Raw genomic sequence first — 23,102 nt, 5'->3', positions numbered from 1 at the left:
CATCGGCAGGTGGACTCTCAACCACTGTGCCACCAGGGAAGCCCGTGTTGATTAATTTTTAAAAAATTATTTCAGAAATTTTATTTGCTCTGTCTCCCTTTCAATACATAGACAGAACCACAGGGTGTGGTAGTGTGCCGGTTTTGTCGTCAGGCCCTTTGGAAGATGTACAGCATTATTTGGGAGTGAACCTCCAGTGTACAGTTAGCCTGAAAAGTTTTTGTTTCTCACTTACATTCGGGTGATCACTTGTTTAGCCAAAGCATCTGACCTTTTCAATACTGAGTCCTTTGTTGACAGGTAGCTGTTGCTCTAGTCTAAGGCTTCTCACTGTAATTGGCACTATGAGCAATTAGCTTTTTGACTCTGGAAACCTTGTTACCTGTAGGAAATTATCTTCCCACTTCATCTGACTTTCCTGCCAAAAATGATACTATTTCCTATTATTGGATTTGATTTCCATCCTGTAGGCTCTTTTTGCCAATTGCTTCATGGCTGTCAATTACTTTTTATAAAATGCTTTATACAATGTTTTTTATTTGGGAAAAAAAGGCCTCTATAAAAAACTCCACAACATTATAGCAAAGCGGGAGGTAAATGTTTCCTCCCAGGCATACCCTTCTGGAGGTATGAGCCTCCAGAGAAAACTTCTGCAACAATATGTCATCCTTCCTCACTTTGCAAATAAAACCGAGGCCCTTTCTAATCAAAACTGCAAAGGATTGACCAGGTTACTTAATTCTGACAGAGCATCAAGGCAATCCAACAGGGAAAAGATAATCTTTCCATCAAATGGTGGTGGAACAGTTGGATATCCATATGCTCCCTGGCCCCCCCAAAATGATCCTTCACCCTTAACCATATATAAAAAAATTAACTTAAAATAGATTATAGACTTAAATGTCAAAGTCAAAACAATAAAACTTTTGGAAGAAAACAAAGAAGAAAATCTTAGAACCTTTAGGTTTGGCAAAGATTTCTTAAATAAACAAAAACAATGAAAGGAAAAATTTAATAAACTAATTTCATCAAAATCAAAACTCTGCTCTTCAAAAGACACAGTTATGAAAATGAAAAGATTAAATTACAGACTGGGAGTAAATATCTGTAAAACATATATCTGACAAAGAACTTGTATCTTGAATATGTAAAAAACTCACAACTTAATAAGACAAACTTAGAAACGGGCAAAAGATTTTTAACATGTACATCATCAAAGAAGATATAAGGGGCTTCTCTGGTGGCACAGTGGTTAAGAATCCGCCTGCCAACGCAGGGGACACGGGTTCGAGCCCTGGCCCGGGAAGATCCCACATGCCACAGAGCAAATAGGCCCTTGAGCCACAACTACTAAGCCTGTGCTCTAGAGCCCACGAGCCATAACTACTGAGCCCATGTGCCACAACTACTGGATCCTGTGCACCTAGTCCCCATGCTCCACAACAAGAGAAGCCACTGAAACAACAAAGAGTAGCCTCCGCTCGCCGCAACTAGAGAATGCCCGCACACAGCAATGAAGACCCAACACAGCCAAAAGTAAATAAATAAAAAGAAGATATAAGGATGGCAAATACACACAAAAGAAGATGTTCAGCATAATTTGTAATTATGGAAATGCAAATTAAAACCGTATGGGATACCACTATACACCCACAAGAGTGGCTAAAATTAAAAGACTGACCATATGCAGTGCTGATGAGGATCTGGAGCAACTAGAACCCCCATACAGTACTGGGAGGAATATAAAATGGTACACAACTTTGGGAAACAGCTGTAAACATACACCAGCCATTCCACTCCTATTTACCCAAGAGAAATGAAAGCCTAAGTCCACACAAAACCTGTACATGAGTGTTTATGGCAGCTTTATTTGTAATAGCTAAAAACTAGAAACACCCCAAATATCCATCAATAAGTGAATGTGTGAATGAATTGCAGTATGTTCATACAATGGACCACTACTCAGAAATAAAAAGAAACAAACTATTGATGCATGCGACAACATGGGTGAATCTCAAAATAATTATGCAAAGTGAATGAAGCCAGTAAAAAAGGCATACTGTATGACTCCACTTCCAAAAAAAAATCTAGGCAATACAAACCACAGTGATAGAGAACAGATCAGTGGCTGCCTGGGACTGGGAGAGTGACAGATTACCAAGAGGTTTGAGGAAACTTTTGAGGTGATGGCTATGTTCACTATTTGAATTTCATGATGATTTCACAGGTGTACAGTGGATATGCCAAAACTCTTATTGTATACTTTATATGTATTTTATTGTATGCCAGTTACACCTCAATAAAGCTGTAAAAAGAAAAACAAAAAACTTACAGAAAAAAGTCCTCTTCTTCATCTGAATCATCTTCCAAAAGATTTCTCTGTCAAAAAAAGCAAAGACTTGAGTTTTTAGATTCCAAGGGGCTTACAAACTGTCAGGGGCAGAGTAATGAAACAAGTTCTATCCTGGTGAAATTTCTTAACTCCAAGCTTCCAGACACAGGGAAGAGTAATTACAGGTGCTTCACTGGAAGCTAAAAGATATGGAACCACACTGCAGACTTTCTAAGAAAATGCTTATAAGCCCGGAATCCTTTGACTGACTACAAGGTAGAGAGGTCACTGAAGCTGGCATGGGAGTAAGGGATGCAGGCAATCAGGGAGGGGCAAGTCCTTCCTCCTCCCCCTGCTTTCCAGTCTCTCTCTATCAGCAGAACCTAAGAAGCAGCTGGGGGCAAAGGAGAAATGTAGCTGCAGAGTCCAACTCTAGCATCAGAGAAGAGTATAGAAGGTAGGTTTGGAGCTGAGAGACAAGGGTTTATTAACTGGCACAGTCCACCTAACAGCTACTCGGCCTACGAATAGCCCTCTACACATATTTGAACTTCCAAACAAAAACAACTTTATACTTTCACCTTATAAGATACAACTGTTTTTATTAAAATGAGGAATGTCTCACCTTCTACCCAAAAGGAGAAGATACAAAGTTCCAAAAGGAGGCTGAAGAAGAGCAAAACCCAGACCTTTTCAGCATGCAAGAACTCAAACAGTATACAACTTGTAGGCCGAATAACGGCTCCCCATAGATGTCGACATCCTAATCCCCGAAACCTGTGAATATGTTTCCTTGAATGGTAAAAGGAACTTTGCAGAAGTTATTAAATCAAGGATCTTGAGGTTGGAAGATCAATATAGTGGGCCCAAAGTCATCACAAAAGTACTTAAAAAAGAGAGAGGCAGAAGTGTGTGTGTGTGTGTGTGAGAGAGAGAGAGAGAGACAGAGAGAGACAGAGAGAGAGAGAGAGAGAGAGAGAGAGAGAGAGAGAGAGAGAGGAGAGGAGAGGGAGAGGGAGAGGGAGAGGGAGAGGGAGAGGGAGAGGGAGGGAGGGAGGGAGGGAGGGACAGAGGTTGGAAAATGTCACCCTGTTGGATTTAAAGATATAGGAAGGGAAAAAAAAAAAAAAAAAAAAGATATAGGAAGGGGCATGAGCAAGGAGGTCAGGCAACCTCTAAAAGTTGGGAAAGGCAAGGAAAGAGCTTCTTCCCTATAGTCTCCAGAAGGAACATGGCCCTGCCAGTGCCTTGATTTTATCCCAGCAAGATCCATTTTGGACTTCTGGTCACCAGAACTATAAGATAATAAATATGTATTGTTTTAAGTTTGTGGTAATTTGTTAAAGCAGCAACAGGAAGCAAATACAACACCCATGTACCTTTTCTGAAGTAACTACTTAAGGAATTACACCAGCTAAAAAGAAAATTAAATCAGAACAAAGATCTTAAGATGGAGATTGACATACTCAGTACATCTAATAAAATGTGTGGTCAAATCTAAATGGAAGGGCTTCCCTGGTGGCGCAGTGGTTGAGAGTCCGCCTGCCGATGCAGGGGACGTGGGTTCGTGCCCCGGTCCGGGAAGATCCCACATGCCACGGAGTGGCTGGGCCCGTGAGCCATGGCCGCTGAGCCTGCGCGTCTGGAGCCTGTGCTCCGCAATGGGAGAGGCCAGAACAGTGAGAGGCCCGCATACCGCAAAAAAAAAAAAAAAAAAAAAAAATCTAAATGGAAGATGATTGTGAACTATAACTTGAAAGAGAAAAATGCATAATATAAAGAAAAATTCTACAAGAATCTAAAACTTTTCTCACAAAACCCAAAAGCAGGAAGTGGAGAGTAAAATGAGGAAGTTAAAAGCAAAGTAACATGCTCATCTTGGTGGGGAGAGGAGTGGAGAAGTGGGAAGAGGCCTAGAATGAAAAAGTAGTGTGGAGGGGCATAGTTTTTGGCATGTTGAGAGAGAACACAAATTTAAACATTATTGTTAACATATAAAGTTAATTAAAAATAGAGAGGGAAAGAGAAAGAAAGGCAGGAAATTTTTAACTGCCTAGTGGTCCTGGGGGCAGGGAAAAAGTGAGGAAAAATAATCCATCTAGCTAAAGAAGTTAGGGAAAATAGGGAAAACATAAGAAATACAATGAATATCGTTATCTCTATATATTATAACAAATAATACACAAAGAGTAAGAAGATGAAAAGAGGATGTGTTCAATATTCATTTAACTACTATGTCTGAGCATCTTCTATGTACTAGGCACTGTTCTAAGTACTAAGCATCAGCTTTGGACAAGACAGACAAGGTCTGATGGTGATGAATGTTATGCAGAGAATTAAAACAGTGATGGGATAAAAAGTGACAGGGTGACTAAATAAGATTAGGCTGTCAAGGAAAATCATTCTTAAAAGGTGAAATTTAGGCTGAGATCCAAACAATAACAAAGAGCCAACCAAAGATCAGGGTGAAGAGGATTCGCTGCCAGCAGAGGGACTAGCAAGTGCAGAAGAAGTCCAAATATATCAGTTACCTTAATAAATGTGAATGGTTTGAATGCTCCTACTCAAAGTAAAAACTATACATGATTAGAGTTCAAAAAAATTGCTGCCAATATCTGTTTATAAGAAATTTACCTAAAATAAATGTCAAATAAAGGATGAAAGAAAAAAGAGAGATGAAAGAGATATATTATCAAATTCTAACAAAAAGAATGTTAGAGTTAGCAAAAGTAATATAAAGAGATTATTTTAGGACAAGCATTAAACAATCAAATAAGATTTTACAATGACAAAATGCACAATCCACCAAGATTTAACAGCAACGAATGTTTATATGTAACAATATAGTTTCAAAATACATAAAGCAAAAGCTGCTCAAATTATAAGAAGAAATGGATACATTCAAAAATCATAGGAAAGCTTTAACATATCCTTCAAAGATGGAGAAACCAGGAAGACAAAAAAAAAATAATAATCCAGAACTGTGTACTCAGCAAATGTTATTTTCAAATATCCAAGAAATGAATAAGCAGTAAAAGAATTTTAATAAATAGCCCAAACTAGAAATTACACAGGCCACATTCTCTGGACATAATGCAATGGAAATTAAAACAAATAAAAGGAAATTTTAAAACACTCTTCTGTTAAAATGTTAAAAGGTAAATGCAAACCTAACAAACTACTTAGAAATCAATGACACTGGGGACATTACAAGACAAAATCTGTAGAGTATGGTCACAGCAGTACCTAAAGGAAAATGTGACCTTAAATCCATTTATTTATGAAATTACAAAGCCTGAAAATATATAAAATAAGTATTTAACTATTAAGATGAGTAAATTATTCCTAAGTCACAAACAACCTCAGAATTTCTAAAGAAAAAAAATTCATGAATTTGATTACATAAAAATTTAAAACATAAAGAACATACAATATCATACACAAGGTTAAATGGCAAGTAACAGGCTGGGAAAGAAATCTGCAACATACTTTCAGACTAAAGGGTCTGGTATCTCTCTTATATAAAGATCACTGACAAACTAGTAAGAAAAAGACACACTATAGAAAAATCATCAAAGAAGAGAAATAGACAATTCCTAACAGAAAAAGAAATGGCCAATGACCACATGAAAACATGTTCAAAGTCAATAATATTCAGGAAGATACATTACTTCCTTCAACAAATATTTCTAGCTAATAAGTAACAATCATTACATTTACAATACAGTTTATTTGCCTTAGAGGATGATGATACTAAAGTGTGTTTATTATAGTTGCCCAATGAGAAACACAATGAAAACGAATGTCTTTACACTTATTCACTGAACAAAAACACAAGAGCTAGGGATACATTACCAAAAAAGGGTAATGAGATACAATGAGATGTCATTTCACACCCACTAGGCAGATAATAACAAGTGTTGGTGAGGAGAAATTGGTGGTGAGGAGAAATGTGGAGAAATTAGACCTCTCATACACAGCTGGATGGGAATATAAAAATTGTGCAGCCACTCTTGGCAATTCTTCAAAACGTTGAACATAGAGTTACTATAATACCCAGTAATTCTACTACTAGGTATTTACCCAAGAGAAATGAAAACATATGTAATGAAATGAAATGAAAATAAAAACTTGTATGTGAACATTCATAGCAGTGGTATTCATAGTAGCCAAAAAGTGTAAATAATCCTAAATGTCTATCAACTGATGAATGAATAAAGAAAGTGTAGTATATTCATATAGTGGAATATTATTCAGCAATAAAAAAGAATGAAGTACTGATACATACTACAACATGGATGAACTTTGAAAACATTATGCTAAGAAGCCATTTACAAAAGACAACATAGTGTATGCTTCCATTTATATAAAATGTCCAGAATAGACAAATCTATAGATTTGTGGTTGCCTAGGGCTGAAGGGATGAGGAGGACAGGGGATGATTGCTAAAAAGTACAGAGTTTCTTCTTGGAATGATGAAAGTGTCCTAAAATTGATGGTGGTGATGGTTGCACAATTTGGTACTAAATACTAGTTACTAAAATCCACTGAATTGTACACTTTTAATGAGTGAATTGTATGGCATGTTAATTATATCTCAATAAAGCTGTTATCAGAAAAGTGTTACAGGAAAGAGGAACAAAATTTTTTAAAGTTTTATAAAAGTAATTTATAAATTCTTAGAACAATCAGTTATCAAATTTCATGATCTGATAAACATTCAAAAGGAGGACTCTATTTAAACAGCCAATTTTTTTTTCAATTCTGCTATCTAATATCCTATTTTTACAATAAATTGCGGTAGTATTCAACCAACAATGTAAAAAGAAAGTGACACAGTTATGGTCTTAGAAGTAGAACTGATTGAAACTGTATATTTTATATTTTTGAGTAAATGAAGCTTATTCTAAAAAGTTTACTAGCAGTTAGTCTGTTGGTGGATTGTATCCCCCTTCAAGCAAAACAAAAACAGACACTGAATAAAGAGTTAGAATAAAGGGATGACAAATGATTCCTGTACTGTATTTCAAGATACTCCTAAATCATAAGATGTTAGACAGAGGTTCTAAGGTTGTGCAAAAAAGGAGCATGTAAAATGAAGTCAAACAGACTATCTGCTGTTTAAGGGCAGAGACCATGCCCTCTAGTTTTTAGCACAATGCCTAGCACATAGTAGGTAGTCAATAAACATCTGTTGCATGAATCAGAAAATAAAGGAATGGCAAGAAGATAGGAAGTGAGGGAGGGTTTTAGGTTGCTGGATGAAAAAGAATAGCTCTAATTCCTTCCCTCAATAAATACTTATTGATTACTTATTCTAAAAGTAGCCTATCGAAAAAAAAAAAAAGTAGCCTATCTACAATACTCATATCAATGCTATCTTCCAAAATGTTGCATAATTTCTAGATTTATACAATCCTGCACAGAATGTTCTGAAATAAACTAAAAATTGAACATTATATAAAAGCTACTCTGGACTCTGTGGCAACTGCAGGACAAGAATCCTTTATCTGCAATTCCAAAATCTAAAAAGTTCTGAAAACCAAGAGATTTTATAAGCTTTGGAGTGAAAACTCATTTGGAGGAAAATCTTACCTGAATTGATGTCAGCTAATTTATATACTTAATTAGAATAATCAGACATTCCACTGAGAAATATTAATATGTTTGGAGGTGCTGCTCTAGACCCCCAAAAGGCTCTTGTATAATGTGCACTAACTACCTTTGTAAAATCTGAAAATTTCTGAGGAACTCCAATCACATTTGGCTCCAGAGTACTAAATAAGATATTGTGTATTTGTACAAAATTCCCTTCGAAAGACTAGAAAGAAGCTGGGAACATAATTTGGTCAATAATGGAAATAGAATTTGGTTGAGTCCCAATCTAAGTAACATATATTTTTTGATGTTTACTATGAAGAAAACAAATAGGATTCGAATATAGCCATAAATATTTGATTATTCTAAAACAAATTATTTACAAAGGAAAGAAAAGATATTTTGAATCTTTCTTTTTTAAAGATTAAGATTCTGAACTTACCCTTTCACTTTTCACAGAACCAGTGACATCATCATCATTTAGGTGGCGCTTAAACTTGGGAGGCATCTTTTTTAGTGAAGAAGTACTCTTCTACTTCTCAGCAGAATAAGTCTTCACCACCTTAAGGAGAAAATAAATTTCATCAGATTTGAGACTTTGGGGTATAAGCTAAAGTACTGAAAACAGCGTACAAGGCCCTATATGGTGGGGCCCCTCCACTTCTCCGACTGCAGCTGCTCCCTCTCACCTGCTCCACTCCAGTGACCCTGGCCTCCAAGCTAGGCCTCAATACACAACAGTTAAAAAGAGAAAATGGAGGTAACTTTTAGAGAACACGTGGGGGAAATTAGCGAAAATATTTTTATAAAATCAAAGAGCAGCTTGTACAGGAGACGGGGAAAATTAGGAGGTTGTCCCCTTGCAAGTGAGACATCAAATGCTTAAAGATTTTAACTTGGAGTCAGAAGACGGCAGAACACTTCTAATTCTCTCACTTTTAGGGAGTTGCTTAAACAATGATTCTGTGTCCTCATCTGTAAAATAGTGATTTCTAGGCTTCTGCATGGAGTTGGGATGGTCAAATGAGATTAATACACACATGCAAAAACATTCTGTCAATTACAACGTCCTGTTCTAATGCAAACACTAGGTGCTCCAGGAAAAGGGGTAAGTTTGGAAAGTACTGGGTTAAACAAAGCCAGGTTTTTTGTTTAATTGGTTTGCTACAGAAAGTCTCACAGTCTTTTATATACTAATTTGCATTATGATTTTCCAGGAAAATGCTTGAATACGCAACATATTCAAAATTTTCTTGAGAAAAAGCTGACAAGCAAATACGAGTTTTCAGCATCTTGGACTAGAAGATGGATGAATAATAAGAATAGCAGAGGTGTACTGAATGTTTTACTATGTGTCAGGCACTATGCTCAGCGATTTACACACATTTTCTTTTACTCACTACAACACTCCTTCAAAGTAAGCACAAAGAAACTAAGAGAAAACTAAGGCTTGGTAAAAGATAAGTAACTAATAGTGTTAGTCACTCTACTGATTGAAATATCAGAAACACAGGCCTAAATTATTAATGGCTGTGCATGATCCATTTTAATATTTATCCAATTAGTTGTCTATCAGGTTATACAGTTCTGTTCTAGAAAGACCACTTCCCTGTAACAATCCAGCAGTCCTCTTTCCCTTTCCACGAGAAGAACCTCTAAGATTTTTAAGTGTAATTAGACATTTGTTGGTTAATATCATACACTTAAAAAAGAATAAACAAGCCCAGAGTCCAGTTTCATAAACAAAATAAAGTAAAATTTTAAGTTGACTTCCCATCAAAACAAATTGATACACTTTTCTTTGATAAGAAATAATTTTCCAAACCAGAAACTTAACCACTTGTAACAAAAACCAAATACTTGCTACCTAAGTAACAGCTCTAGAGTTCTTCATTCTACAATATTTGTCACGTACATCCAGCATCTGACCCATTTTATTCCTCATACTTTGATTTCAGAATAATTCATTCATGCAGAAATGTTACAGAATGCACGGAGAAACAGATGACAAAGTAAGCAACCGAAGAACTAGAGCTTTTAATTATACCTGTATTTTATTTATATTTTAAACCCTACAAAGGGTCTGCTTCAATATCCAAAAGCAAATAACAGGCCAACTTACATAACATCTTTATGAAATATACAGTAAAGCTACAAGTTTAATGATGAGCAAACCCAAATTCAGGTCCCATAATCCAAGAATCAGCTTCATGAAGGCAAGAAATCACTGTCTGACAAACATAAAAGCCATCAGCAAAGCAGCAGGCAGATTAATTAACTGTGCTTGAGGAAGCACAGGGTAAATGATGGTATTTGCACCAAATGACTAGTAGAATAAACAATGCTCAGAAATTAGATTTATACATATTCTACCTAAGAGTTCTCCTGTACAAAATACATATGAATTCAGGTGTTTGTGTCTAGGTATATATGTAAATAAGAGAACCTTCATGATGTATTTCAACATCACCAATACATTTTTAAAATGTCACATCACCATACGCTTCTTATGCCATCATCATATGTTTACAATTTCATGTATGTATTTTTTGAAGAGGCAGTACGTTCTGAATTCAATGGCTTTACAAGTAATAAACTTCTAACCTGTTGTTTAGCAAATGTTGGCTTCTTTTTTGCTTTATGCAAACAACAAGCACACCAACCCCCCTAGTATTTCATTTCACAAAAAGCTTGAATCTGGACAGAGGCTTCCCTTTTCCCAGCCTGCGTTCCCTTTCTGACTCCTCTTCCTCATCTCTCATCAGCAGTCTTGGTTGGTGCAGTTTCACGGAAATAAGTGACTTGGATGGACACAGCCTGGAGATGTTATTCACAAAACCTGTCAAAGTGTAATGATTCACCTCACCTTCCGGTCATTATAAACACAGCGGGGCTGGTGCTCTCTCTCCCAAACCTTTTCATGGTGAAACAAATCCATCCCTCCAGCAAGCAGCTCCGTTCACACCCCCCCCCTCCCACCCCATCTGTCGCACCAGGCCACGTCCCCCGACATCTCCTAACTCTAGTCCTTTCTGTCCCAAGATCCCCACTCGCAGTCCGGGCTGCCTCCCACTCTTCTCCAATCTTCCCCAGCCCCGCCACTATTCTCTTCCCATTTCCCCAGAGCACCCTACAATTTCCATTCTTCTCCCCCTTAACCGCTCCCCATCGCACACCCCTGTCCTGGTCGCCCTTCCTCTGGGAACCCCCGGTCCGACCCCAGCCTTTTCCCACTCTGGGCTCCCTCCACTGCCCCCGAGGCCGGTCCCCCTGCCCGACGCGGACGTTGGGGGCGGCGGGGCAGGGACTTCGTCTCCGTTTCCTTTCTCCGCACATCACCCCTTCCCGTCGGGAACAGGCGGGCGGCCGTACCTGAGTCTCCCGGGGAGCTCCGGGCAGCTCTCCGGGGCGGGCAGGACTGGGCGGGCGGAGGAAGGAGTGGGAAGCGGAGGAAGAAAGCGGGGAGGGGGAAGACAGTAGGCGCGGACCCGGCGCCTGCCGCTCCGCCGCAGCTGCACCCCCGCTCATCGAGCCGCTCGGCGCTCCGCAGCCTGGCGCCAGGCGGAGGGAGCGGGTCCAGGCCGCAGAGATCGTCGAGGGAGTCGATTCCCCCCTCCGCTCTCTACCTAGAGGCCCTAGCGGACGCGAAGTTTGGATCCCCGGGATGATTTTGTGCTTTAAGGGAGGAACAACAGCCGCGGGTTCCCGAGGTCCCAAGCGGAGGTCGGAAGTTCAGGGGAGGTGGTGGAAGCTCTGAGAAGTCACGCAGGGTGGGGCGCCTTAGGGCTTGCTCCTGGCTGGGGTTGATGAGGCCTTAATAACGTGGTGCTTTGTGCCTAGTCCATTCCCCGGGCTAAGGAAGCCTAGCAGAAAAATGAGGATGGCTCGAAGCCTGACGACCGGCTTCAGCTCGTCTTGGGCCTTTCCTGAAGTAAGGAGATGTGTGTGATCCCTTGTTTATAGCATCAGAGTTAGACTGATGAGAGATCTTCAGGAGAGAGATCTTCAGGGTTACTAATCCAGGCTCTTTATTTTACACATTAGGAATCTCTCGTCCGAAGAGATTTACTTGACGTTGCACAGCTAGTTGGACAGGTTTGGGACAAGGACTCATTCTTTCCCCTGTATGCAGTAGAGTTCTAACCTAAAATAACCGGGTCCAGACACCAGGCAGACACCAGAGCCTTCAGATTTCAGGTGGGAATTCACTCTTGCACGTCCATTCCACTGTTCTCTTGACACCGCCTACCTCCCCTCCCCCCAAGTTAGTAGCATATTTAAGCCTGCAGTGGCTGGGCATAGTAATCCAAAACAATTCCAGTTTCGTTTTTGCTTTCTCTTGTTTGTCTTATCTATCCATTCCTCCCACACACGCCCCAGATGGATTGTTTTATCATTTTTTTCCTATCCATTTTTTTGCTACATGTCATTTCTACTAAATATCTTTGGGTCCTTTGTTTAATACAGTGTTTTGATTTAGTGCATATTTAAGCCAAACAAACACTAATTGAATGATACCTTGGCTAGGGCAATGACTCTCAAGTTAATTACATAGAGTTGAACCACCTGGAAAGCTTTAGAAATGGATGCCCCCGCACTACTCTGAGATTCTGATTTAATTGGCCTGGGATGTTGAGAAACAGTAAGCCATAGGTTGTCAATTGAAGCTTCTGAAAGCCTGATGTTAGACTCGCTCATCATCTGTGAGTCCACCACTCGGATCCAGGTTGACTTGGACTGAAATAGTCCACCTGGAAGGGAAGTTGCTTATAGTATGTTTCTCTGCTTGGGCATGATGATGAGACTACCCATCCACAGATAACCCAGAAGTTTTTTGGTTTGTGTTTTCCTGTCCACAGTTGACTTTATATCTGCATATCTGCTTGCTATGGCTGCTTCCCTGCATTGGTGCCTTAGCCAGTTAGAGCTTTAGCCAGTTACAGCCTCTGCCCTTCTTACAGAACAACTTAAGGCAATATGATTATTGAGCTGTACTGGCATGTCATTGCATAGCTTGCATGAATAAACCATTCTTTTTGTTTTTTTTAACCATAGTTCTTTAGTTCTGCCAAATATTTTGGTATAATTGGTTTGGGGAGGGCTAATGCAAGCCTCACCCTTTAATCACCTGAACAAAGTCTCTGACTATCCCCAACATTTCTGAAAGCTTAGAAAATGTCCTTTTACAGTTAATATGAATCAGATATACCAGCTATCCTGAAAGAATATAAATAGCACTGGACGTAAAGTCAGAATGGGGTTCCAGTCTCACCAATTTGAATTATTTGATTATCTCCTACCCTATTTTCTCTTTCTTAAGCTCCAATTATTCAGATGTTGGTCCTCTAATTTTCTTATTTCTCTTTCAATTTTAGACCTTCACCCTTAGTGGGGCCTAATATCCTCCTCGCCAGAGATCCTTTGTTCTTTCTTTTCAGAGATCCTTTCTTCGAGGACTAAATCTCTGGACTTCTGATTGATTCTTAAATAGGCTTTCTATTATTCCTTCTGTTTTTAGCCCACACCATGCTCAGAGGTATCTGGTGCTTTCAATTCCCTTATGTGGGGTTTAGCTGTGTGAATTAGGTTGCTTCATGACCTGCTTAGGATTCCTGTCTCTCAAGTTGGCTAAGATAATTGCCACTAATTCATATACTTTCCAGGTTTCAATATTTTGTTGCTATCATCTTCTCTCCCATGAGGCAGAAAAAAAATACAAATCAGTTATAAGCCTGTGAACAATTGTTCAGCATCAGTCAAAATGTAAATCAAAATAAACAATGAAATATCATTTTTAATCTATCAATGACTGGGAAGGAAGGAGTTAAGCAGCAGATCTACAATCAGTGCTCTCCCTTTAGAGGGAAATACTCCTAGGAGAGCAAGCAAGCATGCAAATCTTAAAAGTATGGTAATAACAGACTTCCTGGCTACAAACTAGTATTTACTAGCAGGAGAGTTTGTATCTATTGAATTCCTTTAGCAAGATGTCCTTGGGCTGGGATTGATTATAGAGACCAATTGTTGATCAGTTAATTTAAAAAGTCAGTTAAAGCAATAGGTCATAAAAATGGCAGATATACTTTAACTTTTAAATTTTTGACTCAAATGTGTATTTATACATTCACTCACTAATCTTTGAAGTAGGGCTAAGACCTTTTATCTGAGCCTGAATCTGTTTGTTGGAGCACCTCATTGTTTTTATTATAAATTACTTGGTTTACATTTTCTTCTTCTTCAAAGCAGAGCAAGAACTTAGACACATTTGAAGCAATTTGAGTGCCAAGTCAATCTAGATTTTGTACAATTTTTTTCCAAAGTTTTACAGATTTTTCTTACCCATATCTTGTTCTATAGTAATTTATTTGTTGTTCACCTTCATCAATTTAGTTTTCATGGAAACAACTTTTTATTGGTATTTCATTGGTTTGAATATTTAAATTCCATAAGTATAATAAGAGGCATAAATATTTTAGGTTACAAATACAAATTGACTCTTTTGCGGTACGCGGGCCTCTCCCATTGCGGAGCACAGGCTCCGGGCGCGCATGCTCAGCGGCCATGGCTCACGGGCCCAGCCGCTCCACGGCATGTGGTATTCTCCCGGACCGGGGCACGAACCCGTATCCCCTGCATCCCCTGCATCGGCAGGCGGACTCTCAACCACTGCGCCACCAGGGAAGCCCCAAATTGACTCTTGATAAGCATACAGCTCAACTGTTTTGGTGAGGAAGTACACAGGTATATCATATAGCTAACCTGTTAGCCTCTAACCTGTTAGTGCTCAGAGGGCCTTGGTGTTATGTAAATATAATTAGCTTGTTTTACTTTTGATTTTGAAAGAATCTCAGACTTACCAAAGAATAAATACAAAGAACTCTTGCAAACACTTTATTCAGATTCACTGGTTAACATTTTCTGATGCCAGGCTCCATTCCTCATTGAATTTCATGGCTCACAGTGTGAATAATACTGAAAGAGTTCAGCCCAATCTCTCTCTCCTAGTAGATGAAGGAACAGAGGGCCAGAAAGTATACTCGACTTAACTCAAGGGGGTTGTTAACATTTCACTTCATTTGCTTTATTCTCTCCCCACCTCTTTCCCCACCTAAGTATTTAAAAGTTACATAATCATGCATCCTTACCCCTAAATACTTCAGTGGCTATTCCTAAGAACAAGAACATTCTCTTCATAACTATGATTCAGTTTTCAAATTCAGAAAATTTAACATTGATACAATACTATTTTCTAATAAAGATTCCATATTCAAAGTTTGCCAATAGTGCCAGTTGTGTCCTTTGTGGCAACAGTGAGTACAGTTCACAGAGAGAATGTACAGTAATGAGTAACAGAGCAAGTGGGTTAAGTGGAGTCTGGTTTTTAAAGATAGACTCTATGGTAGTTTAATTTTTGTTAAAAAATATGTAATAAAATGGAATGTCCCCTATGCTTTCCTCATGGAATGTTAGATCTAACATTATAAGATAGACTCATAGAGATGCTTTGTTCCTCTCCTAACTTCTTGTTTATTGATGTGACATGTTATAAGCATTTTATCTCGGAGAAGTTGCCTCCCACAAAGATGGCAACAACAGAGACCTGTGTAGTAATATGCTCTAATTGTATTATAAATTTACTTGCTATTTCTCTGAAAGTTAAACGTGGCTACCACTTATTAAATGCTCATTTTGTTAAACACTATGTTCAGTGATTAGCATATGTTATTTCAGCACAACAACTCTCTGATAACAAGTATCATTTTTTTCATTTTATCAATGTGGAAACCAAGGCTTTGAGATGAATTATGAATTGGGCACATTAGTAAATATTGCAGAGCTATAAGTTTAAATTAAGATGAGATAAATATTTTATTGAAATGGGTTGCATGCTTTGCCCTTAAAATAGAAATTAGACAATTTATTCTTAAAGCATGGTAAAGGTGGAATCTGTCAGGCTTAATGTCTTATGATGATCTTATATGACTAAGGAGGCTTTAGTCTGTTGAAGGTCAAACACAACTTTAATTTCTTGCTGAAGATAGTAATATTAATCTTGGGTGTTATATCAAAGTGAATAAATTCATCTATCAGCTATGTGACAAGTATTCTGTTAAAGTCTGGTGATATAAGGATGGTAAACAGTGTTTTTTGTCCTCCAAGAACCCACATTCTTACATAGAAACACAAGACTAAGCAACTATTGAAAACTGAGTAAAGTTAATTATAGATTCAAGTGAACAATGGAATATATACTTATATGTACACACACATATATGGATATCTTAGCAAACAGAATTGCCTAAGGTGAACTGTAATATCAAAACTGAATTACTTGTAGGAGTCTAACAGTAAATTAAAACCACAAATGGAATCAAGCAGACATGCTGATACACCTCAGGACAAGCAAGAGGAGGAATCCATTACTATTCCCAGGTATGAAAAGGCAAGAGAAGGGTCAACAGAACAAAGCAAGAGCCATAGTTGTAGGAGAGGGGCTATCTGGCAGGAGCCATGGTCCTAGATAGAGGAATCTTAGCCATTGCTAAGACAGCTCTGACCTATTCGCCTCCCACTTCTCTTGCCAACTAAGTGAACCCCACGGAAAGGCAAAAGGAAGGTGATAAAGTCTGCCCCTTCCCTTAAATGCACTTTTCTTTGGGGAAAGTGTTTTAGCATTCCCAGAGCATGGGAATCCTCAGCTTCAATTATTAGCTCTATGAAGAAGAATCCAAAGAAGAGTGTATATAAGGAAGAAAAGCAGAATTTAGGAGAATGTCTGTGTTTAGGGGTGAGAGGATGAGGGGTGTTCAATAAGAAGTGGCCAGAGCAGTACACAGAAAAACAGTAGAGACAGGACAGTGTAAAAGAAGGAGGAATGGTCATTAGCACCAAAGACTTCAGAGAAATTGGGGGTGGGGAGGGAGTGGGGAGAGGGCAGGGGTCGGGAGAATGAAGGCTAGAAAAAGCCATCAGATTTATTGACTCGCAGACCACTATTGATCTTCAGGAAGTGTTTCAGTAATGTTGTGGAAGTGGAAGCCATATTGTAAGATTTGAGTTTTAGGGGAAATGCAGATTATATATTCCTCTTTCAAGGAATTCAGTTGTAAAGAGAAGTTGCAACTCAAAGCAGCAATAGGGTTAAGGTACCATCAGAAATAACTATGTTATATTTAGGAATGGGGAATAAGGAGCCAGTGTGAGAATGAGATTGAAAATGCAAATCAAAAAAAGAAAAAACACCAACGGACATTGGAGTGATATCTCTGAATAGGTGGGGGATCAGTGTTTGAGAGTAGCAGAGGGGAGTTCTGGGCCAGATGGAGAGAGAATACCTTCTTGCAGGCAAGGGGGAAAGAAGTGACTGATGACGATAAAGAGATTTTGAAATGGAAAAGAGAGAAGTTAAGGAAACTCATAGACTCAAAATGATCAGTAAAAGGCAAGCAAGGTCTTATGTGAAGGGTCAAGAAAGCAGTGTTGGAGTTGGAAGCTTAAAGAAAATGGAGACGGTTTGGAATAGCTGCTTTAACCATGGTGAAATGGTGAACAAAAGGAAATTCTCAGCAGCTGTGAAGATCAGGCTAGAATCGTGATTTTGACTGCTCCTTTAAATCAAGGACTCTGTCTTAGATTCCTTCTTATCCTCCGTGGTACCTTGCACAGAGCAAGCACACAATAAATATTTATTGATGATTCTAATTTTTAAAGTTTGCTTTTGAATGAGAAGAAAAGACAAGAGAAAAAAGAAAATAAGGGAAGTGAAAGCATGAGAGAATGTTTTATATTGCCAGTGCGTGGGATTCCTAGAAGCACTTTGCCTGCTTACTGACCTTCACAAAGTCACTTACTTTCAATAGTACTGGTTTCATTTCCCAGGCTGCAAAAGAATGAGTAATCTCCACCTCCTATTGTCTTCCAAGAATATCACAAGCTCTTAGTAAAATAATATTTACATATTCTTTTGTTCACCTTATAAACAAGATAATATACAATTTCTCCATTTTTAAAGATTTCCTGCTCTTTTGTCTGTACTGTTTTATTATTATTAAAAGTTAGCTAGTGAGAGTTTGGCCTATTGCCATTGATTTTCTTTTGGCATTTCAAGAAAACAGAAGTGAGAAAAAAAGAGTATGAAAAATGGGCTTCCCTGGTGGCGCAGTGGTTGAGAGTCTGCCTGCCGATGCAGGGGATGCAGGTTCGTGCCCCGGTCCGGGAAGATCCCACATGCCGCGGAGCGGCCAGGCCTGTGAGCCAAGGCCGCTGAGCCTGCACGTCCGGAGCCTGTGCTCCGCAACGGGAGGAGGCCACAACAGTGAGAGGCCCGCGTACTGCAAAACAAAACAAAACAAAACAAAAAGTATGAAAAATGAAAATTTGTGACTTACAAAAATAAATTGAAGAAAGGAAACAGAGGCAATTTGATTCCAAGTCTAATTAGTCAATATCACTGTCTTTAAGTATTTAAATAAATGTTTATGTTGGGATTCCATAGTCATTTCACCTTATCAGTTTACCTGAAGTGCACTTTAATTTCATAATCTGGACTTCCCTGGTGGCACAGTCGTTAAGAATCTGCCTGCCAATGCAGGGGACACGGGTTCAAGCCCTGGTCCGGGAAGATCCCACATGCCACAGAGCAACTACCCACATGTCGCAGAACAACTAAGCCCGCGTGCCACGACTACTAAGCCTGGGCTCTAAGCCCGCGAGCCACAACTACTGAAGCCCGCGTGCCTCGAGCCCATGTTCCACAACAAGAAAAGTCACCGCAATGAGAGGCACGTGCACTGCAACAAAGACTAGCCCCTGATCTCTGCAACTAGAGAAAGCCCACACGCAGCAATGAAGACCCAGTGCAGCCAAAAATAAATTTAAAAAAAAATCATAATCTATTTCTAGGAGGCACTCTCTCTTTGTATTTTACTCATAAAGTGTAAACAAGCAAAATGCTTTAATTTAAAAAAAAAAGTTAACTGGAAAACACCTTTCTAAGTCATCCATAGCTTGCTGTATCATATTCAGTTTTTCCCTATGTTGTAGTAGATCACGTCTCTTTTAATAATTAATAATAGAACAGTTTTCCTTCCAGCTCTGGTTATGTTGTTATTTTGAGTTTATTAAGCATCCAACATTCCCTCACTTTAAAAGAAAAACAATTATTTAACCAGAAAACTTCATAGCATCTTTTCTGTGACTCTGAATTCATCATGTTAGCTTACATTACAGTGAATGCCTCAATGTCAGGCAGGTCCAGGTCTGAACCATGGCATATGAGATTAACTGCGGGAAATCTAACTGGCCTCAAGCTCAATGACAATCATCCCTATGGAATAATTTTAAGAAAAGTTTTTGGCAATCACCGTGCTGCCTTTCTCCCTCAATCCTTTACAGATAAATAACAAGTTTTGCAACTATTTTCTAAAATGTCATGGTAGTAAATTTAATAATGGACCTGTGCTTAGAATTATTTTGAGAGAATTCTTGAGGACGTTTTTGTGACCAAAGAACTCATCATTATGTTTTGAAACTTGTTTACTGCAACACAGTTCTAAGAGTATACTCTTGAAGAAAAATGTGTTTACATTTTAAAAGTTTTTCTTTTTTTTTAAACGTGTGCGCAAATCCTTTGAGTCTGCACTAGATCTCAGGGTTCCGGCACTGACAGAGGGCTCCAGAGATGCAACTGAGTCACATCCCGAGCCTGTGTCAGCATCTATGTGCACAGACATATTTCCCTACCTGCTCTTGATTTTCAGGCTACTCTTGATTTCAGTTATTGTATTTTTTGGTTCCAGAATTTCCATTAAAAATAGATCTAATTCCCTGGGGAAATTCTCTATCTTTTTTATCATATTTTTAAAATATTTTAATCAAAGTCCTTGTCTGCTAATCTAATACCTGAATTACTGGCTTCTATTATCTATTTTTTTCTTGGATTTTGGTGATATGACTCTTATCTCTTGGTATACCTAATAGTTTTTGATATTCATTCGATATTGACTATTGAATATAAAATAACCAAGTATTAAAAATTGAGTAGAGGGAATTCCCTGGCCATCCAGCAGTTAGGACTGCACTTTCACTGCTAAGGGTGTGGGTTCAATCCCTGATGGGAGAACTAAGATTCCACAAGCTGCACGGTGTAGCAAAAAAAAAAAGAAAAAAGAAAAAAATTGAGTATGAGAAAGAACATCTATGTGATGTTATCCCTCTCCAAAGTGGAATCACTCTCATCTCTGCTGGATAGATAAAGATGCTAAGCAGAAAGCTTCTGAAAAACAGTGATTTTCTCATCCTAACCTCCCACCCCAAGCAGCTTCAGCATTCAGCAAAATTTTGTGGGGAAACCATCTGTGTCGCTCAGTTATTCTCTCTTCTCTTCTCCCTGAAATCCTGGCTCTCCAAGATTTCAGCTTTGTCTCTTCAGTCCTATGAGAACCCAAAATGTAAGTGCTTTGTTTGTTTTGTTCCCCAACAATGACCCTTGACCCAGGCGAAGCCCCGATGCTCAGCATCTTGCCTTGTACCCAGAATCTATAAGCACCTCCAGCTGGCAAAGGAAAAAGCTCACCATTTTGCAGTTCCTCCTCTGGAATCTTGGTTCCTCTAGTCTTGTTGCTCCAACAGCACTTGGATTGCTTTATAGAGATGCTTTTGGTACTTATCTGGCTTTTCCATTTATTCCTAGAGGGAGAATTGGTGTGGCTCAATTTACTCCGTCAGACCTGAAAGTAGAACTATATTCAAGCTACTCTTAAACTACTATAAAGAGACAAGCTCACTTGCAGTGACTACACAAGAAAATGGGAGGGAGGGGTTTCTGAAAGGGAGAGTTTCTTAAGTCCTCCCACATACAAGCGGGTAGTTAGAGTGCATTACTTATTATAGGCTCTGGCTGGGTGGTGAGCCAGAGTGAGAAGATCCTGGTTTCTTCAGGCAATGAAGGCACATTCAATCAGCATCGTTTATTCAGAAATACTTGGGTCAGCTCCCCTTTGGCCACATATTACAGAGTTGGTAGAAAGAAAAGTAGGGTCTCCTTTTACTTTATATTTCTCTTTATATATAGGCTGTATCTAAACCTTTTTATGCATGATACATACACATTTATCATTCCTATTTTCCTTTATTACAGCAGTGAATTATTCGTTTTTCATTTTTAATCTTTTTTTTAAGCAAAGAAATGATCACATCCTCTGTTCACACTCATTTCAAAGCCTATAACACAATCCATAAAGTTGGTCTCAGAGTCACAGTCACACTTCACTGACATCGCAAATCACAAGGGCTCCATTATCATAGTTCCCTGCTTTAGGTTCTATGGTCACAAATGGCATATGAGCAGTTACTTAGAAGGAATGAAATTATGTCATCAAAATACCTTGAATAGATACATTTCAAACTTTCTTCAGAGGATGAAAAAAAAGTGAAATAATAAATCTTTCCCTAACCATGTTTTTTAAAAATGTAGTCAAGTTTTCTCTATGGACTAAGCCGGCCTCTGTGGTTTATTCTTTACGTAATGATAGATTTAAGGCAGCACCAAAAGCACAGGAGAAATTCTCGTGACCATGAAGCATCCTTCATGGCCCTCCTATTAAGTGACAGGCACTGTGCATACACATTATGTACCAAGAACCTTGGCAATCTAGTGAAATCTAGGAACCTCTTATTAAAATAATATCTCTAAATGCATCAAAATACAGAATTACAAAGGAAGGAAATTTATAATGCTATAAAATATTTTAAAAGAAAATTTGTGATACACTAAGATATATTAACTCATTAAATAAAATCTAGCGCCAGGCCTAACATCTACCATGATTTTGAATTAGTAATAGCATAAACAATATTTCAAGATATCTATGGTTGTAATGTGATATGAAAATCTTAGTGATTCCTATCACTAGAACTGCTGAGGGTTTTGGGGGGCTCCATTTTATAGCTGAAGAAAATGCTAATATCTGTTAGAGATTACTGAAAATAAAGATGTAATTTCTTTCCCATCCAAGTTCACAGACCCTCTGAATTCTATCCATGGTCTTCAAGAGTTCCCTGATTTAAGTATTTCATCCTCTTCGCCAAACAGTGGATGGCCCCAAGGATACTAGGAGGTTTCTTTCTTTTTTTAAAAAAATTAATTTATTTTTTGGCTGCTTTGGGTCTTCGTTGCTGCGCGCAGGCTTTCCCTAGTTGCAGTGAGCGGGGGCTACTCTTCATTGTGGTGCACAGGCTTCTCATTGCAGTGGCTTCTCTTGTTGCAGAGCATGGGCTCTAGGCGCACAGGCTTCAGTAGTTGTGGCTCACGGGCTTAGTTGTTCCACGGCATGTGGGATCTTCCCGGACCAGGGCTCGAACCCGTGTCCCCTGCATTGGCAGGCGGATTCTTAACCACTGCACCACCAGGGAAGTCCCAAGTACTACTTTCAGATGACATCCAAATGACAACCTGAGGAGGCCAATTACCAAAATGAGCCTTAAGTTTTGCACACTGTGCTTTGAGGCAAGGAGGAAGAGGGAGAGGACGCACTTCTGAATAACTGGTTGTTATTCTTTTCCCCTGAATTTCCATGTTGTTAATTATTAACAGTGAAACCCTGGGAATTCTCTGGCAGTCCAGTGGTTAGGACTAGGCGCTCTCACTGCTGGGGTCCCAGCTTAAATCCCTGCTCGGGAAACTAAGATCCTAAAAGCTGAGCACAGCTAAGTGCTACTTTCCTCCAAATTAAACCTGAATTGTACAAGTAAAGTGGTTAAAGTAAGACGGGCGTGGGGCGGGAGATGCAGAAGATAGAGCTGGGTTGGGCAGCTTTCTTCTGCTATGGACTGGCTCTACTCATCCCTTGCCTCACTTCCTTCTAATCTACAAGTTTTCCTTTTCCGAGGCCCTCCTCCTCCAGTGTGCCCACCGCCGTCAGCGTTCAGACCTTATGTGATTCGTGATCAGAATGGGAGCTCAGAGACGAAAGGAACAAACAGCCTGGGACCCGGGAGCTCTCTTCCAAGGCCGAAAGCCCAGAGCTGAGAAGGCTGCCCCCGCTCGGTGCTCCGACGTAAGCCTGGGACCGGGACAGCCCAGCTCCCGCCCTGCCTCCGGCCCTTGGCGCCGCCCCGCTCCGCTCCGGCTCACGTAAATAAAAGCGCGGCGCCTGCGACGAAGCCGCCGGCG

The 23,102-nt window shown here is 39.3% G+C and overlaps 1 protein-coding gene and 1 long non-coding RNA gene across 6 annotated transcripts in view; both read right to left on the bottom strand.

The window, feature by feature from the left end:
• VAMP4 (vesicle associated membrane protein 4) overlaps positions 1–11,532 on the bottom strand; it is a 30,494-nt gene extending 18,962 nt beyond the window's left edge. For 2 of the 5 annotated variants that reach the window (XR_012331590.1, XM_019918540.3), the window contains exons 1-4: positions 11,303–11,514; positions 10,535–10,769; positions 8,373–8,492; positions 2,333–2,379 (exon numbers count right to left, since the gene is read on the bottom strand). Coding sequence is in view for 4 of the 5 variants with exons in the window: in XM_019918540.3 (XP_019774099.1) it covers positions 2,333–2,379; positions 8,373–8,438 (113 nt within the window). In the remaining variant the exon portion in view is untranslated. Of the gene's footprint in view, positions 1–2,332; positions 2,380–8,372; positions 8,496–10,534; positions 10,770–11,302 lie in introns of all 5 variants that reach the window. The other 3 variants (XM_019918543.3, XM_073804457.1, XM_019918541.3) reach the window with 3 other exon arrangements.
• A 3,045-nt stretch (positions 11,533–14,577) lies between these two features.
• LOC109547168 (uncharacterized) lies at positions 14,578–23,028 on the bottom strand. The gene is made up of 3 exons (XR_002172909.3): positions 22,861–23,028; positions 20,505–20,617; positions 14,578–18,261 (listed from the first exon to the last, which is right to left on the bottom strand). It is a non-coding gene; the product is annotated as an uncharacterized lncRNA (long non-coding RNA).
• Between the last annotated feature and the right edge of the window lie 74 nt (positions 23,029–23,102).

Source organism: Tursiops truncatus, chromosome 1 (genome assembly GCF_011762595.2).
Source record: "Tursiops truncatus isolate mTurTru1 chromosome 1, mTurTru1.mat.Y, whole genome shotgun sequence".
Lineage (NCBI taxonomy): Eukaryota > Metazoa > Chordata > Mammalia > Artiodactyla > Delphinidae > Tursiops > Tursiops truncatus.
Note: the sequence above shows the minus strand (reverse complement) of the source record. Positions and strands in the feature narration are given on the sequence as shown.